At 29.0% G+C, this 25,567-nt stretch overlaps 2 protein-coding genes across 4 annotated transcripts in view; both read left to right on the top strand.

Annotated features, from left to right (window-relative positions):
• The window catches only part of LOC129910454 (uncharacterized protein C9orf85 homolog), a 189,238-nt gene that overhangs the window by 72,707 nt on the left and 90,964 nt on the right, over positions 1-25,567 (top strand). The window lies entirely within an intron of this gene.
• Positions 1,689-24,286, top strand: LOC129910452 (monocyte to macrophage differentiation factor). 3 transcript variants are annotated; one of them, XM_055987851.1, is made up of 6 exons: positions 1,697-1,840; positions 1,998-2,327; positions 21,749-22,038; positions 23,204-23,394; positions 23,453-23,621; positions 23,691-24,286. In XM_055987851.1, the coding sequence occupies exons 3-6, from the start codon at positions 21,868-21,870 to the stop codon at positions 23,979-23,981; spliced, it is 822 nt and encodes a 273-aa protein (XP_055843826.1). In that variant the 5' UTR covers positions 1,697-1,840; positions 1,998-2,327; positions 21,749-21,867; the 3' UTR covers positions 23,982-24,286. The 3 variants fall into 3 exon arrangements, with proteins under 3 accessions (XP_055843825.1, XP_055843826.1, XP_055843827.1); XM_055987850.1 differs by having other exon boundaries at positions 1,689-2,327; XM_055987852.1 differs by lacking the exons at positions 1,697-1,840; positions 1,998-2,327 and adding an exon at positions 21,293-21,313.

Raw genomic sequence — 25,567 nt, 5'->3', positions numbered from 1 at the left:
TGTAGGCAACAAATGACGTTTAATTTGACGTTCAACTTTGAGTTAATTATTTAATTGAATTGAGTGTTGAGCAGGGTTCGGATTTTAGTTTCAAAATTTTGAAGCAACTTAAAAAAAAAAGGGAATCATATATAAGATGCATTGCTTTGGGAAAATGTATCTACTGCTTAGTACTTAAAGCTAGTTTAAACTACTTTTAGTCTCTTGAAAGCAACGCAGCTATTACATTTCGAAAGACGATTTCAAAACAAAACTTTTAGAAAAAGTTTTTTAGGATTTTGTTTTACAAAAAATTATTGTTCAACAAAATAAAAATAAATTAAATAGTCAAGGTACGACGTATTCATTCTTAATCATTACAAATTAAGTAGGTATTTAATTATATTAAATTGCTTGTTTTTAAAATAAATTTGCCATTGAAAAAATTGTATTTCAAAAGTTAATAAGAAAAATAGAAGTACAGTGGACGTCCAGTATAACGAATTAAATAATGTTCGAGGCCATTTACTATATCGAGAGCGTTCGCTATATCGATCGACTTTTCATTAAAAATGTAGAATAACTAATTTATAAATTTATTTATTAATACGTTTTTATACTATTAATAATTGAATCAGTAATTGTTAAAACAACATAAGTAACATTTTTATTTTTTTGCAGGAGAGACACAAAACTCGGTACTTTTGACGACGAAGCTGCATTGACAATTTAAGCTTTAAAATTGGTTTAGAGGTAGTGCTGAGAGTTGTAACTAGCTTAAATTTTTAAAAAAATATCTTTATCAAAGGAGATTAATACTAATATAAATCGTCGGTGAAACCAGAAAAGTGTGTAACTCCATTTTAGCAAATTTTATAGGAGAGCAAAAAAAACAAAATCGTTATGGAGGCATTTGTATGAGTTTTCATTTTCTAATTTGCTAATAAAAACTATGAACTTAAAGGGGATTCTGAGTTTTAGGAACGGTAGATATTAGGTTTGTCTAACAGATGGCATTCAAATCTAATTTTCAGAAAATTTGGAGTTACACACTTTTCTGGTTTCACCCACGAAATGTATTTTATATGTTGTTTTAACACCCAACGTTTTGTTGGGAGTCAAAATAACGTAATTACTTGAAGATATGTTGTTTTGACAGTCATATTACATCCAAAATATTAGAAAAAAAGAGAAATGAATAAAAATGCATTATTAATTCATTAATTTTATTATACATAAAATACAAGAACATAAAACTAAATGGAAAATGGGCAAATTTGTATGGAGCGTGGACGTTCCGCGACCAAGCAATGAATTTATTATTTTTTGACGTAATTAAGTATTATTAATATTGTGCAAAAGTTTTATTCTTGTGACGTACTTCAAAAACGGATAAAACGCATTTTTGCATTTTACACTTTTTGTTGATTGCCTCAATGTTGTCAAAATAGCAAATGGTGACCTTTGTTCGCTATTTAGAGATTTCAATGTAAATTTTAAGAACGTTTGTTATATCGAAATACGCTATATCGGGTATTCGTTATACTTGACATCTACTGTATTTTAAAAAAGAGTAGTAGGGAGTAGATTATATTTTTTTTTTCCAAAAATAGAAATAAATCTACTTCAATCGTAGTAAAGCCGAGCCCTGCTTGAGTGATTCTGTCAGCTAGCTAAAGTGGTGTTGTATTTTTTTTTTTAAACAATCTATCTTTGCGAGGTCAGTTCAGTTTCAATCGAGACGACACAGTACGCATTCCGCAATTTTAAGTTTTGTTTCAGTGTATTCGCTTCGCGGGAATATAGTTTATGCTTTTTTGTTAATATTTATTTATTCCTTCGACTCGAGTGGATATACGTTGTAAAGTTTATTTTATTCACTTGCTTATTTCCCACACAACATTTTTCAACTCAAACAAAAAAGAAATACTATCACACTATCGTGTCGTTTGTCTTCCATTATCTCTACAACAAGTTAAAAATAAAACAATCATAATTTTTTACAATTATTTTAATAGAGAATCATCATCAATCGATTTGATACGACGTTTTAGAAAAAAATCCTATAAGAGTGTATACCTACCACGACCACCTGAACGAACACATAGCCAGCAAAAATAATAAAGAGATTTTATTTTGTAAAAAAAAAACAAAAATGACGAGATAGTTTATAATAAGTTCATTTCCTTGTTCAATACATTAACGTGTCTACTTATGTAATATTTATGTATTTAAATTGAAATAAAATTATGGATTTTTAAAAGTGTTGGTCTCAAGAGCGCCAGACAACATAATATACACAATCCATCCCACTGATAAATAAAATTGGGCTTCCAAAAGAAGAAAACGTGAGTGCGTGTTTTGGTTATACAAAATATCGAGTTACAGATTTTTTAGTTTTCTGTCACTGTCACATGCTTAATTTAATTTGATTTCTATTTGCGAATAGCTAAAGCGTAAAGTGGGAATTTTATTACAATTTGTCATGTCAATGTCGTTGAACTTGTTTTAATATAATAAACAACAAAAACAACAACGAAACAAGATAACTTCCATCAACATTTTACCGAGCACTACTGCCATAGAGAAGCATCTTCTGCAGCATCGGTTATTGAGAATTTTTTATTTAATTATGATAAGGTTTGTATTGAATAGTGATTTTACAAAATAATACGATTTTTGTCTAATACCTATTTCTTACTATCATAGATTGTAAGATAAGGTAAGATTTTTATTACTAATAAGCAAATGAAGAACTGGAACTGGTTAGTCAAGTACCAAACACCGATCATTAGATAAAACAAGAAAATTGTAGGTAGGTTTCTTGTTAATGAAAAACAAATCACAACAAAAACATTACTGTTAAAAAAGGAGCCAAGTTATCCTATGTTGAAATTATGCTGGCACAAAAAGTACTGAGATGTAAAAGTGTACCAAGTTCTAAAGTTTGGGTTCAAATTCGTATCAATAAAATTTTGATTGTTCTCTTGACAATTTTTCTTTTAATTAAACAATCAAAATTTTATTGATACGAATTTGAACCCAAACTTTAGAACTTGGTACACTTTTACATCTCAGTACTTTTTGTGCCAGCATAATTTCAACATAGGAGAACTTGGCTCCTTTTTTAACAGTAATGTTTTTGTTGTGATTTCACTAATTTTTGCAAGGTATGGCTGTAGAATAATTGAAAATCTCTATATTTGATGAAAATTCAGTGAAAATGGGAGGTTGCCACGCCCCTGGCTGAAATTCTCAAACTTTAAATTTTTTCCTTTGTATAAACTACCATCTCTATCTCTACCATTCTACCAAATTTCAAGATTCTACGATAATCAGAAGTGCTCTATAATATTTGATGATAATTCAGCGGAAATGGGCGGATGCCACGCCCCCTGAATTGAAAATCTCAAATTTTGGATTTTTCCCTTTGTATACACCACAAGCCCTATCACTGTGTAAAATTTCAAGTTTCTACGTTAACGGGAAGTTCTCCATAATTTTGATGATCTGTCAGTGAGTGAGTGAGTCAGTCAGTCAGTCAGTCAGTTACGGTTTTTGCGATTTTTGAAGCCCTATATCTCAGAAACTACTCATCGTAAAAGGCTGAAATTTTGTGAGGAGTTTGGTTTTGACAAGCTTAATAAATGTAGCGAGTTTGAAATTTCTAGCATCTTTGATGTGGAAGTTAGAGGGGGGGTCGAAAATGGCCTGAGTTGTTTCCTGTAAATAAGGGTGTAGTGCCAAAGTTGCTAGAGAACTTGGCTGGGCACTACCGTGCCCCTTGATTTTTACAAAACAAAGAGTTGAAGTTAAGTTGAATGCTATCGCTATCGGAGTATTGTAGGATTTTATACACAATTCCATAGAACTAAGAATTAAAACATGAAAAACTATATATGTACTTATGATTGGAAATTAAATAATATGTATTTTGTTCATAATTGCTTTCTTTTTGTGAACGGGTTTATAGTTGCGCATAAGTGTTCCCAACTATCTAGGCCCCTATTACGGTTGATATTTATCAACAAAATAATGAATCGGTATTACCGTGATCGACTAGGTATCAAAACGTTTGGTAAACTGTGTCTGCTATAAATTTGAGGTCTATTGTGAATCTTTTGATAAACTCGGCATTATGGAGCTCCGTAAAGCCAGAACTGCGACCTCAAAACTTTTGAACCAAATTTGCCTAATTCAAAAATCAATTTTTATCAAAAATTCAAACTGCTGTCGTTTTCCACCTCGAGTTCTTTAAGTGTACTAAAAATCGTCGTTTCTCCACCATAGGTTTAGAAGATATTCAAAAAACAAATTTTGTACTGAAAAATCGAAAAAAAAAAATACGATGATTTTTTGTTTTTATCCATTTCTCGAGGTGGACAAACGATTGCCGTTTGAATTTTTGAAAAAAAAATTATTTTTGGGGATTTTGAGATTTTCACTGTGGTGTATGCGTAATTTTTTTTTTCGATTTTTCAGAACAAAACTTGTTTTTTGAATATCTTCTAAACGTAGGGTGGACAAACGACGATTTTTGGTATTCGTAAAGAACTCGAGGTGGAAAAACGACAGAAATTTGAACTTTTGAAAAAAGTAATTTTTGGAGATTTTATGGAACTTTGAATTTTTCAGTACAAATTTTGTTTTTTGAATATCTTTTAAACGTAGGGTGGACAAACGATGAGGTTCTGTTTGTATCCATTGTATCTCGAGGTGGACAAACGATTGCCGTTTGAAATTTTGAAAAAAAAAAAAAAAATAATTTTTTGGGACTTTTTAATTTTCGGTAGAGGTACACTGTGGTGTATGCGTACTTTTTTGAGAGTTGCTATAAAAAAATTCTTTTTGGAATATCTCCTAAACAGAGGGTGGACAAACTATGATGTTTTGTTTGTATCCATTTCTCGAGGTGGACAAACGATTGCCGTTTGAAATTTTGAAAAAAAAAATAATTTGTTGGGACTTTTTAATTTTCAGTAGAGGTACACTGTGGTATATGCGTACTTATGGGAATTTTGAAAATTTGTTTTTTGAATATCACCTAAACCCTAAACTTAAGTTGATCAAAACGATGATTTTTGGTATATGTTTATCCATTAATCGAGGTGGACAAACGATGGCCGTTTGAATTTTTGAAAAAAATAATATTTTTTTGTGGATTTTAGTAAAAACGATATGAGAGTTCCTATACAAAAAAATGTTCTTGGAGTATCTTCTTAACGGAGGGTGGACAAACGATGATTTTTGGTATACATACGTAAAGAAATCGTGGACAACCGACAGTAGTTTGAATTTTTGAAATTTGATTTTTGGGTATTTCAGGTGGATTTCAATTTTTCAGTGCAAAATTTGTTTTTTGAATATCGCCTAAACGGAGTGTTGGTATGTATAGAACTCGAGCTGGAGAAACGATTGCAGTTGTTTACGTCTATCTCAAAATTTGAGCGTTTTAGACGATTTTTCATTTTTGAGACTTCCTATAAAAAAAAAAGAATTTGCTCTAAAATTTTTTGAAGGGTTGACAAACGAAAGTTTTGGGTGGTCAAACATGGACAAACGAATTAAACAAGTTTGGTTCAAAAATTTTGAGGTCGCAGTTCTGGCTTCACGGAGCTAATTCATTTTTTGTGCCAGCTGATTGAAATTTGAAACAAAGTGAAACAAATCGTTCCCCTGAAGTTTTTCAAATTTTTCCTATTCCACTGCATACGAAGTGTGTATTTAAATCAGGAAAAGAAGAGAGCAGGTAGATTTTGTGTGTGTCAAATGACGTAAGTTTTCCTGATCGCTAAAAACGAGATTAGGAAAAGATATTTAATTTCATACTGTTTCTTTTTTCCTGATGCATTTTCCTGATCGCTATAACCGGCGCCTAAGTGATTCGTAGATATCATAATTTTTAACAAATCCTAAAGTAATCTCAATGAAAATATTAGTAAATAAACTGTATTCACCTTCACTTAATTTATTTTAATTTTCCCCAGAAAAATAAATGTTTTTTTTTTAAATCCAAGTAAATGAAAAATGTAGTTTTTAGTTAATGTCACAAGAAATTCAGATGATTTTATGCATCAAGAAACATCTGAACATAAGTTTATTTGGACTGTTGAACCCAGCTTTTATTATAATAGAAAAATGAAAAAAGCATTCAAATGAATTGGGTTACGTAATTTTTGAGGTTTTTTGGAAACACAATTATAAAATCCATTACTGACAAAATCTTGTTTTATTCTGATGAAATAAATATTCTATTCGTCTATCATAAAACATTTATTTTGCCTTCTTTTCTACCATACATAGTTTTGCAGAGCGTTTTAACTGTTGAATTTCAATTGAGTGTTCGGTAGTAATTAATTGGTGTCATCACTCTGTATACACATAAAACGGACCATTAAATTTATATTAAAGGTCAACGAAAAACAAATACACTTGTGGCTTGTTTGAAAAGAGATTCAGGCATTGCTTAAAATGTTTTACCTTAAGGCAAATAACAACAACAACAATGGATTTAATTTGTTTCGTTTTACATTCCAGTTCCGGACAGTTCTCAGAGTTCCCAAACGAGAGTGCTAAACTTTTTATATACATATATTCATTCACTTTTATCTTTTTTTTTTTGACACATTCTGAAATACGAGAACTGTTGATGTGTAAATCAGACAATATTTCATAGATCCATTTTCGTACTTTATAGTCATGACTGTCGTTAATGGACCAGTGTCAAAGCCTTAAACAACAAGGTTTTATAAGATTTATAGAATTAAAAGTTCGATTTATTTTTAAACATAATCTCAAAAATATTGAGAAAAATGCCAAAAACTAAATTTGTGTTTTTTGTTTTGTATTTGTATCTTTAGAAAATAAGTTGGATTTTAATAAAATGTTTCCATCTCCCTTCCGTGTGTCTGTTACGATCCAATCGATTTTTCTCTTTATCTAAGCCATAAATCCTAGTATTGAAATTTGTTTTTCAAATGGTAATAAACATAAAATAAAATTCGTAAGAATTTTCGATTTGTCGTACCTTTAGAATTGTTTGTTTAGGATACAGTTTCATTGTGAAAACTTTATAGACATAAATAGATTAGCTTTAGCGAATTAACCAAAAAGCAAGAAAAGGCAAAATAATGGCCAACATTCCGTTCAACTAAGCCTCAACATTGACAATGAGAAAGGGCATGTAAATGATTGAATAAGAAGAACAGCTTAAATTCAAAGCACGTGGCATATTACATACAAGTGGGTAGTTATTTATTCCAACATAATACTTAGTTGTTGGTCTTGGTCAAGGACTAATTTGTTGAGTCGGATATTATTATTTGTCTACGAGTGGGGTTCTTTGTTTTTATTTCTATTTAAACCGAGTAAATGCATGAGTACGATTACAATATAGTTCCGTAATGAAAAATAGTTATTGGTATATAAAAACATGTTAGAAAAGAAGCCTTATTTTTTATATTTACTGATATGTATTTTAATTTTGACTGACATCTGTGCGGTGGTAAGGAAATTTAAATATTTATAAAATGTATAAAAAGAGGAGGAGGAGGAGGCGCTATATATATCATTTTCTTTTGATTTGCATACAAAAGAAGAAAAAAGACAACTAAAGGACTTTGCACGTGACACCAAAAGAATGATTAAATGATGTAAATGATTTCTAATATTAAGAAAACTATCAATGATTTGAACTTCGTCAAAAAGTGACAATATTTAAACTTGGTAATATTTTCAGTTTAATTTTCCCATTTCAAAAAGAAATTTTTTAAATATAAAATAAAAGTCAAACAGTATTTTCTGTTTAAAACGAGCCGAAGTTATGTAGTGTATTCACCCCTGTATTGACGATCTCGTTCGCACTAAGAAGTCAAGAAAACGATTCACGGTGACAATTGAGGATTTTGAAAATCAATTGTGATGATAATAGGATTATTTGAGTTACATTCCACAAATTTTGGCTCTACCAAAGCTAGTTATTTTCTTATAATTTTAATACAAAAGGAGCGTCTATAGTGACGAATTGATTGAATTTCTGTTCCTATTTCAAATTGTCTTCAATTTAGAATTATTTCTTTTTACTTTTTTTGTTTTCAAAAACAAAATAAAAACTGAGCAATTCGTTGAAATATTTTTCTCCATATGAACCACATAATATGAATTGTAAGAATATATTCAAGCAAACGAAGTGTGCCTTATGTAAAAAAATAAATATCGATTCTAATTATAGAACGAAGATAGATTGGAAGAAGAAATAAGCTTAAACTTAAGAACGTCGCATGTGTGGTAAATTGTATAATCACTTCATAGTTCATAAAAATACTTGGCTAGGTGTGGGCCAGGTTCAAATTTGTAAAGCAGACGAATGTTTTTCCTTTGAGTTCATGTTAGGTTTATTTTCTTTTTATTTGCATACGGAAAATGAATTAAAAGCTAATTTTTGTTGTGTTTGTATTTTAAAGTTTATGAATCCGTTGTTATTAAACACATAATAACATTTTGTTGCAGAAAAATATTCAAGTCGGAGTTTTGAAATGCAATAAAATAAAAAAGTTTACAAAAGTCCACGTGTCAATCAAGATTGCGTCTTAGAGTTATGCAGTATCAAATGAACAGCGCCTTTTCAAAAGGGAAAATCACTTTTCAATTTTTTAGTGAGCAGTTCTGTTTTCAATATTCCAACGCTTAATTAAATCAGCCAGCACAAATCGATTCTGGAAAACGGTGAAAACTGAAAACCGTATGAAAAATCACAATTTAGATTTTTGTTTATTTGATTTTCTGACGAAAGACACAAAGTGTTCTTATCCGCTTTCTATGTTCTATTTTGCATTACCAAACTCGAAAAGCTATCGAAAAGTTATGAGTACAAAGCTGGTAGATCATACAATTCTCTAAAACAAATTTTTTTTGAAATGTTTCTTTTTCTCAGTCTATTATTTTCTCAAAAAATTATACCGTTATTAAAAAAACACGTTTCATAAAACGATTTTTTTTTTTAAATTTCTACTTCCTTTAACACCGTTATAGTTTTTCAGTACCAGTAAAAAAATATATATAAGAAATTGGGGCGTATTCATTACCACTGTTTAAGCAGTTTTTATGAAAGACTGAAAATTATCCTATGTAACATTTTTACTTGCGATATACATAGGTACTATATATCAAGTTATGCATTCGTACAAAAAAAAAAGTTGAGATAACATTTTTCCATGACATTACGATGGTAGACAATGCCAAAAAAGTGGGTCCCGGAAGTCCGTCTGTCTGTCTGTCTGTCTGTCTGTCAGTCTGTCTGTCTGTCTGTCTATATAAGGAGCTACAGCCTAAACGCATGGACCGATTAATGTCAAACTTGGTATGTAGCGTTATTTGGCGACTCTCCAGAGGGGTTTTTGGAATTATTTTTTTTGGACCAAAAATAACGGTACTTGTCATATACCGATTTTAATAAAATTCAAATATCTCAAAAACGGCTCCAACGATTTTGTTTAAAAAATTCAAATGTAACTTTTAAGCTAAGATCTATCTTTCAATGAAAAAAATTTTTTTTTGAAAATCATTATTAACGGTACCTGCCATAGAACCGTTTATTTCAAATCCGATTATATCCGAAACTGCTTATTCGATTTCAACGAAACTTTTTGTAAAGAAGCATTTTTATAATATAAATATAAACCAAAAATAAAATTTCCAAAAAAATAATTTTTGGATTTTTAAAAAAATTTTGAAAATTCTTTTTTGAAAAATAAAATTTTCGAAAACGGGACATTTAATTTTTTTGAAATTTTGTTTTTAGATGTTGATTAGTGATTTCTACAAAATGGCATACCAATTTTATTTTACAACTTTTTTTCCAAAAAATTATTCATAAAAAATTAGTTTTTTAAAAAACGGCTCTAACGATTTTGAAAATTTTTTTTCTAAAAATGCATGTTAATATATCAATTAAAACTGCATACTTGTTTTGGAGGGCAATTTAATTTCAGATTTTATTTTATTTTTTTTTAAACGAATTTTATTTTTTTTTCCAGATTTCTATATAAAAAGTCTTAAAAATTTAAGCAACTTTAACCCTAAGAGAAAGTTCGTGCGACCCAGTCGTGCATTTTATTTGATTTTAAAATACACAAGTTTATTTTCTTTTTACAAAATGATTTTTTACTTGCTCAATAGGGCAAGTATTGGTTTTGTGTCAAAAAAAATTTCGAGGTTTTAATCAAAACTAACATTACGATGATAGAGAAGTCCAAAAAAGTGGTTTTCGTCATGACGTCCGTCGGTCTGTGCGTCCATCTGCTACAGCCTAAACGGGTGGAGGAATTTTCTTGAAATTCGGTATAGATGTTTTTTTTGTAATTTCCAAGGTTGGTTTTTTTTGTTTTTTAATATCTCGCTTAGAACGTATAGGTCCCATACAAAATTTTTGAGTTATTGCAATTTTCTCGAAAACGGCTCTAACGATTTTGATGAAATTTAACACACGTAATGCTGATAATGCGTAATACGGATAATGGAAATATGGTTTTTCCGTTTTTTTTTTAATCACTATGTATGTCGGCTCTTCCCTTAAATCTTTAATTAGTTATTGCAATTTTCTCGAAAACGGCTCTAACAATTTTGATTAATTTTTGCATACGTAATATTCAAAGGAGTTCCCATAAAACTGCATTTTTAGTTTTACTCAAAAAAGTCAAATAACAATAAAAAAAAAAATTATTTTTAAAAAATTTAGTCTCCAGGGCAATTCCATGGTAACTCACGTTACATTCACAAAAATTTCCAACACATAAATAATTTTTTTTTTGTCAATTTTAACGTAAATTGATACGAAATTACTATCCATGAATAGAGCATAACTATTACTTTCATAATTAATTAAAAAAATTTACTTTATTTTTAACATTTGCTTGGGAAAAATAAAAGTTTGATGGTAACTCACGTTACAAAAATCGGACACGAATTTTAAGAGTCCGACAGTATGAAGTTTTTATGTGAAATTAAGAATCTTTATTTGTTTTTAATGAAGATTCCATACATAAAAAATTACAAGCTTTTAATATAAGTGACAAAACGAAACATTTTTTCAATATTTCGAGGAAAAATTTTAAAATATTTAGGTAACTCACGTTACATTATTTTGGTAACTCATGTTACCTGTGATTTGTAGTTGTAAATGTAAAGAAAAGATGCATTTTCACTCAATTTTTTTTTTAAATCGAATATTGTGTAACGAAGCTTGCTTAAATGTTAATTTATTTTACCAATAAAGAGGGGGTGTTGTCATCGTCACTATTAGACTCATCATGTTTTTAGTTTCCTTGTTTTTCCGTCATTTTCATCTGAAATTCTTCTGTTGTTGGCAAGCTTATGCTATAAAAATGCTTTAAGATTATTTAAACTCCCTGAATTTGATGTCTATCCATAAGGGAATACAACAAAGAATCTCTTCTTGCAACTTGCAAAAAGAGTTGACGTTTGTAAATAGAAATTTGCTAATAAAAAAAGTAAAAAAGACTGCATAATTTGTTCAAAATTCGTGTCCACTTTTTCATGGAATTACCCTCCATATCGGCTCTTCTTCTACATAAACCAAATTTCTTAAAAAAATTATATAGAGGTTTGAACTACAAGAGCAAGTACGTGCGACCACAGTCGTGCATTTTATTTTTTATACAAATCTATAAAATTCAAAGCAATGTACAATTTATAAAGTACATCCGTTTTATATTGCAGTTTTAATCGGATTATCTTAAAGTGAAGGGAAAAATGATTTCAAAAGTTAATACCTATATTAAAAATAACTATATAGTCCAGTTAATTAAATATATACAGTCGACTCCCTCGAAGCCGTACTTTCATGGGACATGAAAATTGGTTCGAGTTAGATTGAAATTCGACTAAGAGGAATTAATTTAATCTTTTTACTGTAAACTTTTTTATAAAAATTGTAAACATTTTCGAGTTTGAGAGAAATTTGGCTGAGAGGGAGTTTGACTTAGAGGGAGTCGACTGTATAATTTATCCCTACAACACACCAAAAATATGTGTTTCTTGCAAATTTTTCAACCTAAAACCAATTTTTAGTCCTAGGTGACTTGCCTTATAACGAGAAAAAAAAAGATTGCTTGCATTTTTTATTTGGAAGAACATGGCGGATACTTATATCACTTATATATATCCAGCTGAAGTTTGATAAAAATCTAGTTTTTTATGCAAATGTTTGAGTTGAATAAAATTCCCTTGTAAAGCATATTTCATTCTTTTTATCTAAACTTGTTTTTCTTTTTATTTTTAATAATAATTTCTAACCCTCTAAGATCGAAAGTTCGTGTGATCAATTCGCACATTTCCATGTTGGGGTTAAAAAAACAAGAAACTGCTTTTATGTATTCTTATTTGTTTTAGTTTATTTATTCCCTTCTTTCTTATGTTTGTGATTTAGAATTCACAATGTTGAAGAGAAATAGAAAACCTTTAACCCTTATTCATTGAGCTAAGAATAATAGCAAAACAAAGCAATAAAAAAGATTGCGAAAAGAAAAACAAATAAAGTGGATAAAATTATGCATGAATGTAGTTCTATTTTGAATTAAGAAAATAATTACAAAGTTGTCGATTCCAAAGTATCAAATACAACATTTGTATTTTTGTCGTACATATATGAGCTTTTCTGTGGTTACAGGTGTGTGATACTTTTATTCATTATTTTATGAATATGAAAATCAGTAAAATCCAAATTAGATTAAATGCATTGTATTCTTTTAAATCACGTGTATTATATTAATTTAACAAAAGACTTTAATTCATTTCAATATTCAGTTTAGTTGCGTTACGGATGTGACATTAAAAAAAAAAACTTTTTAGAACTTAGGTACATTAAAATTAATAAACAATCGAGGTTTAGGTATATTTGAGTATTTAAGGCTTCATGACTAAACCTCAAATGTTCTTTTAAGTTGATGGCGATGTATGTATTATATATATTTATAGCAATTGGATTAAGATTCTATTTTAATAGAAAGCTCAATTAACTTGGGAATAATATTTTACATTTTTGAAATGCGGATATGAAAAGAACGTTTATATTTTAGCGAGATATCCACTAAGACCGCCGAATATTACGTACGTACCAACATTATGTTCATTTGATAAAGTGTAGCTTCTCCTTCGCAAACTAGACTTAAGTAGGGAAATGTATTTTAAGCAATCATAATCAATTAAAATAAATTGCAACTATTTATATAATAATTTTTTTTTTATTTCTTTAAATTTCTCTTTTTCATTTCGGTACTTTTAGCAATTGCCATTAAAACACTTATTCATTGTTCATAGCCATTCATAAAAAAAATACTTTTACGTATAAGGTTGCGTTTGACACGAGTAGAACTGTATCTGCCTATGAATAAAGCATAAAAAAAAAACTTCTTCCTACATTCTTTTAATTTAATTTAAGTGAAGCTTATTTATTCGAATAAAGAGAGAATTTTATTTTTTTTTTATATACATAAGAATTTAAAAATTTAAGGGCAGTTTATAGTTTTCTTAAAATGAATCAAAATCTTAACTTATTTTTTAATTTTTAATTGGCACTAAAAAAGGTTGAACCAAGTTAACACCTTTCGTCGACAAAACCATTATTTATTCAACAACAACCATTATTTATTGGCAATTGCTACCGGGAAATGGAAATTTTGTTTACATATCTATAAACAAAATTTCTGAAAAAAATGTCTGTGCTATATTTTTGTTTATTGCTTTATCTCAAGTTGAATTTAAACTGATTTTATTGCTTTATCTAAAAAAGTTGATATTGAACTTGAAAAAATAGACTATAGAGCAAATACTATCAACCTTGAGGTACTCTTTATTTATAAACATGTATAGACAGTAGCGGTAGTCTTTTAATAAATTTCAATCACTGAAAGCTCCCGACTGCTTTGCAATGTTGATCTCTTCGAAGCATTAAAAAAATTGTTATAGTACTTATTTTTTTTTTTTTTTTTTCAAACAACAACAGAGCGTATATTCAAAAGCTTTTACAATGTACATAATGTATTTCAATTTATAATTCTTTTGTTGTTACTAAGAACTTTACTGATCACTTTACTGAACTTTTTATCAATAGAAAAAAACGTGATGCAAGTCACGTGTTTTCATAGAATAATTCATGTAAATTTATGACTAATTGAAATGCAGAAATTGAATCTGAAAAATATATTAAAACGTCTATCACTTAAAACAAACTATGTAAATTTCAGTGTTTTTTAAAATTTTATTTGTACCAATAACCCCCATTTCAGCTATCACCCCAGTTTTTTTTTGAGTTTTGAAACATTTGAATCTTAACAGTTTATGTGGGCTATACCACAATAGCTCTTGGTATTTATGAATTTGTTTAATAACAACCTTATATTTTTTTAAATACAATAATAAAAAATGTTTTCAGATGTACAGTAGCGAGCAAAAAAAATGCAATCGAAAGAAGTTTTAAAGGGTTTTGAACAAGAAATAAGTTACCTTTTGCATATTGAAACTGTTTTATTTTCATTAAACAGTTTTTTTTAATAAAATAAAGGAAAAAAGTTATTGTCTTTGCAAAATAATATAGCACATCATTGTGAGTTTAATTGTTGATTTTTAACATTTTTTTTTTCAGGTTAAGCATTTTTTTTTTAGAAAATTGCTCCTCCCGACTAAATGGAGGGGAATAGACCCCCTTCCTACGTTTTTTTTTTCTTGTCTCAACTCAATCGGTACGCTCTAGATTTGTTTGCATAATGCTTGTGAATCACCCTGTATATCCTCAAAACATACCAAAATATCAGTTCTCTGCAATTTTTTGGGACCTATAGGAATAGGTCCTTTAGGATGTTTTAAATGACTAGACGGTTTTTTTGTTTCTCAATTTTTCAATAAAAGATCAGGAAAACCAGAATATTAAGGCTTTATCGCAAAAATGAACGGAATAGGTTTTTTAACAATTATACTCAGTTGCATTAATTATTATTGTCATTGTTCAATTTTTCATGTTTATGTAGAAAATATATATGTAAATCTTTTACAAAAAAACCCATAGAGACAATCAATAAGTGATGATGGTTGGAAACAAAACTTCCGTATTACATACTCAAGTACCTAGATGGTAATCGTAATTTATTGTTATTACTTCTGTCTACCACCTGACACTTTTTAACGTCGGCATATCTACAAGTCAAGTGGTTCACATACTTACATGTACATATCTATATAAATAACCATGAGCACTTCAACAAAATGCTTAAAACTCTTTTGATATCGATCTTATCAAATATCATAAAACAGACAGAAAAAAAAATACTGTAATCGATACTATTGAACAAGGGTATTATTTATTGTCATTAAATTATTGGGGTTCAATTATAAAGATTTATATGAGACCATATATATTATTTAATTGTGATCGATATGGACGCTAATTTAAATTGTGTCGTTCATTGTCAATTTTGATAAAATATTTAACCATACAATTTTTAAAAAGAAAATAAATACATGCCTTCATTATATATTTATTGATTTAATTTTCTTCTATACCTTCAGAGTTCAGACATAATTATTATAAGTTTACATCTCCGTATGTTCTGTTCTCATTGAAGTTTACATTTTTGGGGCGTTTAAATAAATTACTTACATTAAATTTATTCATGGGGTGAGTTGTGAAACTCATATTTATTAAAGCAGTGCTGTTGATTTTTCTTCATTATTCCGTCTTCAAGACTGTTACGAAAGAAAAAGTAACTTTTACATGACATGTTTTGAATACACAAAATATAAATAATAACAAAAAAAAAAAACTCTTGAAATTCCGTTTTTCTATAGAGTGACTAATAGGTAGCAAAAATTGATAAAGTATCAATTTTAACTTAAGACAAATTCCACTCAATTGATTTTAATCAAAAGCTTAAAAGTTAGTAATTAAAAGACCATGTATGATTCAATTTTGCTGTCAACTCTGTCGTTCATCAAATAAGCTCCATGTAACTTATTTAATTAAAATTTAACTTTTATATTGGAAAACAATCATGGGATTTTAAAATTTATTTCACAAGTTATCTAACTAAGCTAAACTGTCTGTGAGTTTTTTTTAGGGAAATATAAAAAATAAATTCAAAATCAATCAAATATATAGCGTTACAAATATTTCGATTGAGTTTTTTACTATTTTATGAAGCTTCATCAATTTTTAACCACTTTCAGTTTTTTTCCTATTTTCAAAATCGTTTTAACTTTTTTCGGAAATAAATATCTTATTTAAAATTTGTACCTAAGTTATAGAATGCCAAAACGAAGATATTAAGCACAAAAAATTTCTCTTATTATTCATTCGGAGGTTAAACCCTTACTTGACTGGGCGAATGGGGAATTATCTCATTTCGAAGCTGATTTGGCAAAGGTAAAATTTTTATCAAATGAAAGAACTATAAACTCAGAAAATCTTTTACTATTGACATTTCGCTGTATTGCATTGAAAATGTAAATTTTGTTAGTGCTGTAACTCTGAAAGTAGTATACCTCTCGTTTTCGCGATATTGATGTCGTTTTCCAAAATTCAAGGAGTGACACTCCTAGCTATATAATCACTCCGAAAGGAGTGATTTCAAATTCCAAAATTGAAAAAGGAGTGAATTTTTGGAGTGAATTCTTCACTCCCAAAATTTTGAAGGAGTGACGGAGTGATTACCAATACTCATACATTTTACTTCATGGACTACTTGTCAAATTCTTGGGTGGTTGTTTTAATTTTTTTTGTGAAGAAAATTATATTTATTTATAAAAAGAATCAACAAAGTATTGTAAAAAAATCAATAAAAGTGAATTAAAAGATTGTGTTATTATTTTACTTATTATTTAGTATTACAAACACATGCAAAGTAAACGTCAAATCACTCCACCTGTCAAATTCGTTGTGAACAAATTCCAAAATTACACAAAAAAGGAGTGATTCACTCCCATAATTTTGGAAAACGACATGAGACTTGCGTTTTTCAAAATGACAAGACCAAACAATATGCAAACTGATGTCGTTTTCTTTCACTCTATTAAGGAGTACTCTAAATTTTTACTCCTTTTTCTGGGGTGAAAGAACATAATGAGAGTAATTTTTTTTTAAATTGTGTTTGTGGCAAGGCTAAAATCGATAATTTCCTTGAAAAAAATAGTGATAACAGGCCTAGGGAAAACATTTTATGAATTGAAAAAAAAAAAAATAATATCGTTGATAAGTCTGGTTCTACACGAAGACGCAAGGCACAGAAATCATCTTCAAATTTCCTTTTGATTTTCGTTTCGGTGCGTCACACGCTTCTACACGACCCACGAAGAAGATTCCGCAACCGACGAAATAAAATAAAGGAGAACAGCAAAAAAAAGAACAAGATCAAAGGAAAACGTCAAAAAGAGTCACAAAATTTTTTACCGGAGACTCACGGTAGAAAATCTTCCTTCCCTTTTTTTCGAATTTTATTTCTCCCTTGCTCTTATGTGCGTCTCGCGCTTTGCGTCTTCGTGTAGAAGCGGACTTAGTTTTACTCTATTTTTCATATTTTTCATTATGCTTCTGATCGGTTTTTTCAGCGCAATTGACACACACCCTTAGTTCGATTTTATATATTGTAAAATAAAAATATCCCATCAACGCAGAAAAAAATGGGATTTTTTTGTTATAGGCACAGGATTTTTTTTTATTGATGAAGAACACTGGCTGAAAATTTTTTTTATTCGGTTTTCAATTTCATTTTGGAAAAAGCGAAGAATTAACGAAAAAATGGAAGAAATATATCTGGCGGAATATAAAACAGTAGAAAATATATTCATAATGGTTGTTTTTGTTAATAACAAAAGAGTTTGAAAGAAAAACTTTTCGCATTTTTTAATTTTCAAACAAAATTTTAAAATGTCAAACTTCAAATTTATGAGTGTGTGTGCAAGTCCGTGTGCAAATCGGTGTAAATCTGACTAAAAATGTGGAGTAAATCCGGGGTACTCCGTAGTACTAAAATTACTCCAGAGTAATTTTTTTTTACACTTTTGTGGCGTCAAAGAACACAAAACCTTCAAAAGTGCAAAAATAAGTACTAAAAGGGTACTCTCATTGGAGTGAAAGAAAACGACATGAGATTAATACTTAGAACTTACTTATCTTTAAAAATATTTATGTCGTTTTCTTTCACTCCAATGAGAGTACCCTTTTAGTACTTATTTTTGCACTTTTGAAGGTTTTGTGTTCTTTGACGCCACAAAAGTGTAAAAAAAAAATTACTCCGGAGTAATTTTAGTACTACGGAGTACCCCGGATTTACTCCACATTTTTAGTCAGATTTACACCGATTTGCACACGCACTTGCACACACACTTATGAATTTGGAGTTTGACATTTTAAAATTTTGTTTGAAAATTGAAAAATGCGAAAAGTTTTTCTTTCAAACTCTTTTGTTATTAACAGAAAACAACCATTATGAATATATTTTCTACTGTATTATATTCCGTCAGATATATTTCTTCCATTTTTGCGTTAATTCTTCACTTTTTCCAAAATGAAATTGAAAACCGAATAAAAAAAATTTTCCGCCAGTGTTCTTCATCAATAAAAAAAATCCTGTGCCATATAACAAAAAAATCCCATTTTTGTCTGCGTTGATGGGATATTTTTATTTTACAATTGTAAAATCAAACTAAGGGTGTGTGTCAATTAGGCTGAAAAAACCGATCAGAAGCATAATGAAAAATATACCAAAAGTAAAACTAAGTCCCCTTCTACACGAAAACGCAAAGCGCGAGACACACATAAGAGCAAAGGAGAAATAAAGTTCGAAAAAAAAGGAAGGAAGATTTTCTACCGTGAGTCTCCGGTAAAAAAATGTGTGACTCTTTTTGACGTTTCTCTTTGATCTTGTTCTTTTTTTTTTGCTGTTCTGCTCTATTTTATTTCGTCGGCTGCGGAATCTGCTTTGTGGGTTGTGTATTATTTGCGTGTATAGTAACGTTTTTAATTTATTCAAAAGTTATCGTTGCACATAGACCCCGCACGGGAGTTGTTTTTTTTTTTGTATATTATGGTGCTTTTTTTTTGGAATTAAAATACATAGTCTGCTTCTACACGAAGACGTAGACGCACAAGATGCACATAAGAGCAAAGGAGAAATCGATCTTTCTCTCTCTTGTTCTTATGTGCATCTCGTGCGTCTACGTCTTCCTGTAGAAGTCGTCATATGAAAACAAGAACAAAATAAAACCAAAGAAAATAACTGTCAAATTTGCGACTTCAAAAAAATAATACGTGTAGAAGCGCGTGACGCACCGCAACGAAAATCAAAAGGAAATTGGAAGATGATTTCTGCGCCTTCCGTCTTCGTGTATTATGCTTTATATGTTATTAATATTAATTTTTTTTTTTTTTCAATTCATAAAATGATTTCCTTAGGCCTGTTATCACTATTTTTTTCAAGGAAATTATCCATTTTTGCCTTGTCACACACACAATTACATAAAAAAAAATTACTCTCATTATGTTCTTTCACTCCAGAAAAAGGAGTAAAAATTTAGAGTACTCCTTAATAGAGTGAAAGAAAACGACATTAGATTTTCCTGATTTTTCCTCACTGACCGAACTATCTTGGCCGCAGACAATTCACGTTTCATACAAATTTTCCCATTCTCCTTCCATCCAAATCATCTTATTTGCCCTACCTGAAAAAGGCTATCGTTTTTAATAATCTTAATTATTTTAACAAACATCGTGTTTACAAATTTCCAACAACTCACGAGTTTGACGATGACGCCTACCACACACGAATGAGAAAACGTCAAACGCGTCTCAAAAACGTGCTTACTTTGATTTTCATGACTTATTGCGTTAGGAAAAAAAGACGACTATGTTAAATACTCAATTTCTGGCAAGATCCTTCACTTTTAAAAGCTTGTTAAATAAACTATCGGTAACACCCTGTATATTATACATTATTGCATATTATCCACATTTGTATCTGTCGATTTAAATTTTCTTAAGTATCACTTTGTATTATATTGATTAACAAGTTGCTCGAAATGCTCCATTGCATTCTTTACACATTACAATCTAAAGCAAAAGCTTTTGTTGTATATCTATCTACTATTCCAGACTACAATACTGAAAATAAAATTCTTATCAGTGTATTTGTACCCTTCTGCCTTTGTCACGCTTTCCGGCAATAAAGTTGACCCCTAGCAACCGTGCAATATTAAATGAAAGGCAATTACAGCAATAACTATCATTTAATCAAGAAAAAAAAAAAAACGTTCAAATTGTTCCACATGCTATATACTCGAAAGTTTTCAAAATAAATTGCACTTGGAAACACCGATTTATGAATAACATACATTTCTATATTTGTACATATAAATTGATAGGTTTATTATGCAAATCATTTGCATTAGCATCTTCTGTACCATCATCACCTCTGTGAGCATATAGAAATATGTATATGTTTGTGTAGTCATGTTATTGATTTTGAGAAAACTTATGAGAACCAAACACAAAATATTATTCATTTATCGTATTAAGTTTCCTTCTTTTTAAATTGACAGTGCTGATTGCTTGATGGTTTAAATTGAATTATTACCTACTATATACCTATATACCAACCATAATACAATCTGAACCATTTGGTTAGGTACATTAAATAAAAATAACAACATTTTGTAAAAAGTGTAATCGTAAACCGTGTTAAAAAAAAATTTTTTAAATTATATTTTTTAAAATTATTCTGAGTTAAAAGTAAAAAAATACCCTATTTCATTTGGTATCCGATGATATCAATTTACGCTTAGTAAAATTAAGGAATAAAATTTTTGTTAAATGTTTTTAAAGAATTTTAAATTTAATTAATGAATCTGATGAAAAAAGGGTGGTACATGTCTATCTATTATATTGTAATAAATACAGAGTTCTTCTTTAGAACTTTGTTGGCTTAAAAAAAATTAAAACGAAATATGGATTTTATTCTATATAAAAAAAAATAAATAAAAATAATCGAATGAACCGCAGTGTGCATTCAATGTGATGATATAATTTTGTTTGTATATATATTTATTTTATCTAAACAATACTACTGAAATAACTAGAGTACATATAGCAAGAATTTATTATTAATAGAGTAATAACGTGTATTATTTTATTTAGAGTTTAAATTAAAAGCTTAAATAAGAGGGGGCTCATCTTTCAATACAAATGACACATGTTTGTTCTTGAACTTGTGAAAAAAAATAATAATTTTTTTGATTTGGACTTCTGAGGAGGAAGGAATGTAGTTTAATTCAGGTAAAATAGTATAAAGAAATGATCTCCTTCATAAAAATATGCAAACATTTTCAATTAAATATGGAAAGCATAATACATATTGAAGTTTTATAAGACTAAAAATATTTTATAAATTTCTTTAAAACTTGCTAAATTTAAAGATTTATGTAGTCCCTTTTTTCTTTAATGGTAAAAAAAAGTTAAAATAAAAAAAACTAGGTATAGGTATTAATATAATTTTTTGAATTTTAAAAATAAAATAGGTTATTCCCCTAACCCTTTCTTTTTTTAATAATAATAATTTTTAAATACATAATGTAGGTACATATATATGCCTGTAGGTCCTAATGTCTTTTAAATGCAAAGTGCGCGGTACTTTATTTATTTATTAAACTTTTTTTTGTATACAAATGTGTCCTAAAATTACCTAAATAAAATTTTCTTTTTTCTTTTCAGAAAAAAATCCTAGCTCAACACCACCTACTCATCTTAAAAATGCTCTGAAAATCACTATTTATAATCCTCGTTTTGGTTTTTAATTTTTATACCAAAGCACGTTAAAAATACATATAGAAATGGACAATTTTATGCAACAAATACAAAACAAATATTCATTTATTGATAATTTGTTGAAAAACTTTTGGAAATCATGGATAAAATCAAATCTTTCAATCAAATTAGAGCTTCAAAATATAAAATGGAAAAACAGCAGGGCGAAACCTGGATGCGCATATGTTCCTACAGAGGTAATTATAAATAAATGCATTAAATTTCTTAAAAATTCAGTCATTTATGTAGGTAACTTTATTTTTTTTTTGTGAACTCCTTTGCCACTTAAACCCTATTAAATGTATGAAAATTAGAAATTAGAAATGTATTCCGTTCGCTTAGTGAAGATGTGTGTTGTTGTGATTAGAATGCATTGATTTCCTTAAATTCCAGTCATCATAAAAGCTGCTTCAAGTACATTTCTTATCACAATTAGAAGCAATACTGGTGATATAATGCAGCCTTGTCTGACCTTACTTCTATTTCAAACTTATCTCACATCTCACAACCACTTTTTGTCTTCAATAGGTGACTTGAATTCAATGATAGGACATTAATAGCAATTGATTATCACCAGGCTAAATAAAACCTGATGTTATCGCTATTGTATACAAAATGGTTCAGTAAAAAAAAAAAAAAAATGTGCAGACAAACTATCACAGTTTTTATTTGCCCTCTTCTAGCTTTCTAGGGTAGGGGTTGTTTTCTCAAGTCATCGAAAGACTATTTCATTATTCATGTAATTGAGGTGTGAAAAAGCCTTGCTTGCTATTCGAAAGCACAGTTTATCACTCAAATCTTCCTCCAAACCATTTTTTTGCATACACCTTGAATTCCTTAAAGTGCAATCCACAAGGACTCACCCAAAGAAATTTATATCAAGAACTTTATGTGCCCTAGAAAATGGTTCAAAAATTAGAAGCTACTAAAGCATTATAATCTACTCTTGGCTTTACTAAACAAAAGTCTTAAGAATTCTACAGTCAATACATTACCAAATTCCTGACTTATGACTTTCGTTAAACCATATTTATTTCAAGTCTAATAACCCTCTCATCAAATCCGTATTGTTCATATTGATCCAGCGGAGATTTTTAAATAAATTATAAATTGATAAATATAAGCTTTACGTTACAATTTCAACTCCGTTGGCCTATATTTAAGCAACAGTGTTATTTAAAAAACTGCCCCAAAATCTCCTTCTTTTAAGACCTTCTACGAGTGCTTTATGATTACTAAGTCTCTTAAATTACCTTACTGTGTCATATAATAAATTAATATAATATGTTGAAATAAATCATAACCAAAATATTCCCATCTTACATAATATCGTTTATATGAACCCAACTCTTTTCATTTCAGGTGGAACAAATGGCCAATTGTATAACACATGGAGTTTGGGTTGTACCGTCTATAATGGCAGCAATGAAGCTAGTTGAAAGATCAAAGACTTCTGGACAATTATTAGTTGCGTGGGTTTATGGAACAGCACTGAGTCTTTTATTTTGTGTATCCACATTCTTCCACTGCTCATTTTACTGTGATCGCAAAAGGTATAATCACTTTTAATTGATTTTTGTATAACAAATTAATTTTTTTTTTCTTAAATAGAGGACTCAAAAATGTTTTACATCGCTGTGATCGAGCTATGATCTATGTATTTATTGCTGGATCATATTTTCCTTGGCTACAACTTGAGAATCCACAACACTCAATTGTTTTGGCTTCCTTAGAATGGATAATTTGGATAATGACAGCTTTAGGAATAACTTATCAACAGGTAAATTTTCTTTATTTTTTTTAAGAATCCAATGAGTATTCAAATTGTTTATGTTTTTTTTTTTTCTAGATATTCCATGAACGGTATAAATGTTTAGAGACATTTTTCTACCTTTTAATTGGGTTGGGACCTGCTATTGTCTTAATCGTTACAGGTCAAGAATTTAATGGCATGACAGAGCTTAAACTTGGTGGCTTCTTTTACATAGTTGGAATAATATTTTTTAAGTCTGATGGAATCATACCAATGGCACATGCTATCTGGCATTTGTTTGTTGTTCTAGCAGCAGGCTTCCATTATTATGCTATTTTAAAGCATCTGTTTCCCACCGATATAAGTGAAACTATTAATGTGTTTTAAGCAAAAACACATAACAACATATATTATTATATATATATTATCTAATTAGATTTTTTTTGTAGATGTATATACATACTATATAATATATATATATATATATGTAATTATAAACAAATTAAGGCTAAAAGAATATTAAGACAGTGATTTGAACCAAATAGATACCTAGTCAGTGATGTCCCAAATATAAGTAAAGTATATATTTATATATTTGATAGAAATAGAGGTTTTTGTTTTAATGCAAAAGGAAGTTCGAGTTTAACAATTTAAAAAAAAGTACCTTCTGATCAACTGTTGTTTATTTTGATTAACTACAAAATTGTAATTACACTTAAAAATATGTAAATCACTTACAAAATTTAATTTACTAATCATACAATTTTTGTTTGAAGTAAACTTATAGACTAGGACCACTATAAATTTGTATCAAGTCAAAAACTAAAAACAAAAACAAACTGTAAAAATTCATGCTGTTTCCTAAAAAGACTTATCCTAATAAAAAAATACGAGTAATGTCCCGACTGAGTAAATTTTCATGCCAAAGTAAAAAAAAAATAGCATTTAAGTACATATACCAACTTGCATCGGCCATTTCAATTACATGATTTTAAATTCAATTTTTTTAACCAATTTCAAAAAAAAATATAATCGATGGGGCACCATTTATTTATTTTAACATTTAGATTACATGTATACGGTTACGGTCTAATATATATCGAAAGAAGATTGTCTAAAATTGATACTATAACTCGGGAAGGAGAAACTTTTAAAATTTTAAAAATCTGGCTAGAGACACGAGATTAGTTTAGATTATTTTATATCTATCTAATCAATGCAATTAGACTTTCTTGGAACATTTTATTTTTCGCTAGCAATTTATTTAAATTGTATGGATAACTATTGTTTACTTGTGATTTTTACATAATTTCTACATCAGTGGCATATTCAATAAGTCTGCCACATTAATTGAATTTCACTCGAAATTCGTTTAATTTAAGGTTGAAAAGGGTGAAACGATGAAGCAGAAGCAAATACAGGGTGTTTTCATAAACGTCGGAAATCTGCGTCAGTCCAATCGTCTTTCTGCTTTGCTGCATTAATGAACACACCAATTCTGCAGAATGTTTGCAGGCCTGCGTTGGTACAATTTTCAGCAGTCACTGAGTGTTCATAAACGTCAGAAAAAAAAATATAAAAAATTACCACAGAATGAGTTTTGTTTAAGCAAAAAAATATTTCTTTTTCAGTTCCCGAAAATATTGTTTTTAATAACACGAAAAATTTGTAAACCGTGTTACATTAGGGTGGCTAAAAAAAATACTTTCTTAAAAAAAAAAAAAAATAATAAAAACACCGAGTAGTTCACATTTAAAACAAATTATCTATGGAAAAAATATTTTCAAGAAAGTTTTTTTATGCGTTTGAAAAAAAAAATTATTTTTAGAGCACAGAAAGTTTGTTAAGTGCGTTTTTGCTAAAGTAATATTAAATTCATGCCGAATTAATTAAATTGAATTTGGTTGAATTCCATGCGTAAATGTTAAATATACCATTTTTCTGAGCCCCCTAATTTTCTGAGCTACCCCAAT

Source organism: Episyrphus balteatus, chromosome 2, assembly GCF_945859705.1.
Source record: "Episyrphus balteatus chromosome 2, idEpiBalt1.1, whole genome shotgun sequence".
Taxonomy (NCBI): domain Eukaryota; kingdom Metazoa; phylum Arthropoda; class Insecta; order Diptera; family Syrphidae; genus Episyrphus; species Episyrphus balteatus.
Note: the sequence above shows the minus strand (reverse complement) of the source record. Positions and strands in the feature narration are given on the sequence as shown.

Coding starts and splice junctions, on each gene's coding strand:
- LOC129910452 (XM_055987850.1), top strand. CDS start 21,868: ATGGACAATTTTATGCAACAAATACAAAACAAATATTCATTTATTGAT. Junction 23,395..23,452: donor TTTTACTGTGATCGCAAAAG/GTATAATCACTT, acceptor TTTCTTAAATAG/AGGACTCAAAAATGTTTTAC. Junction 23,622..23,690: donor TAGGAATAACTTATCAACAG/GTAAATTTTCTT, acceptor TTTTTTTTCTAG/ATATTCCATGAACGGTATAA.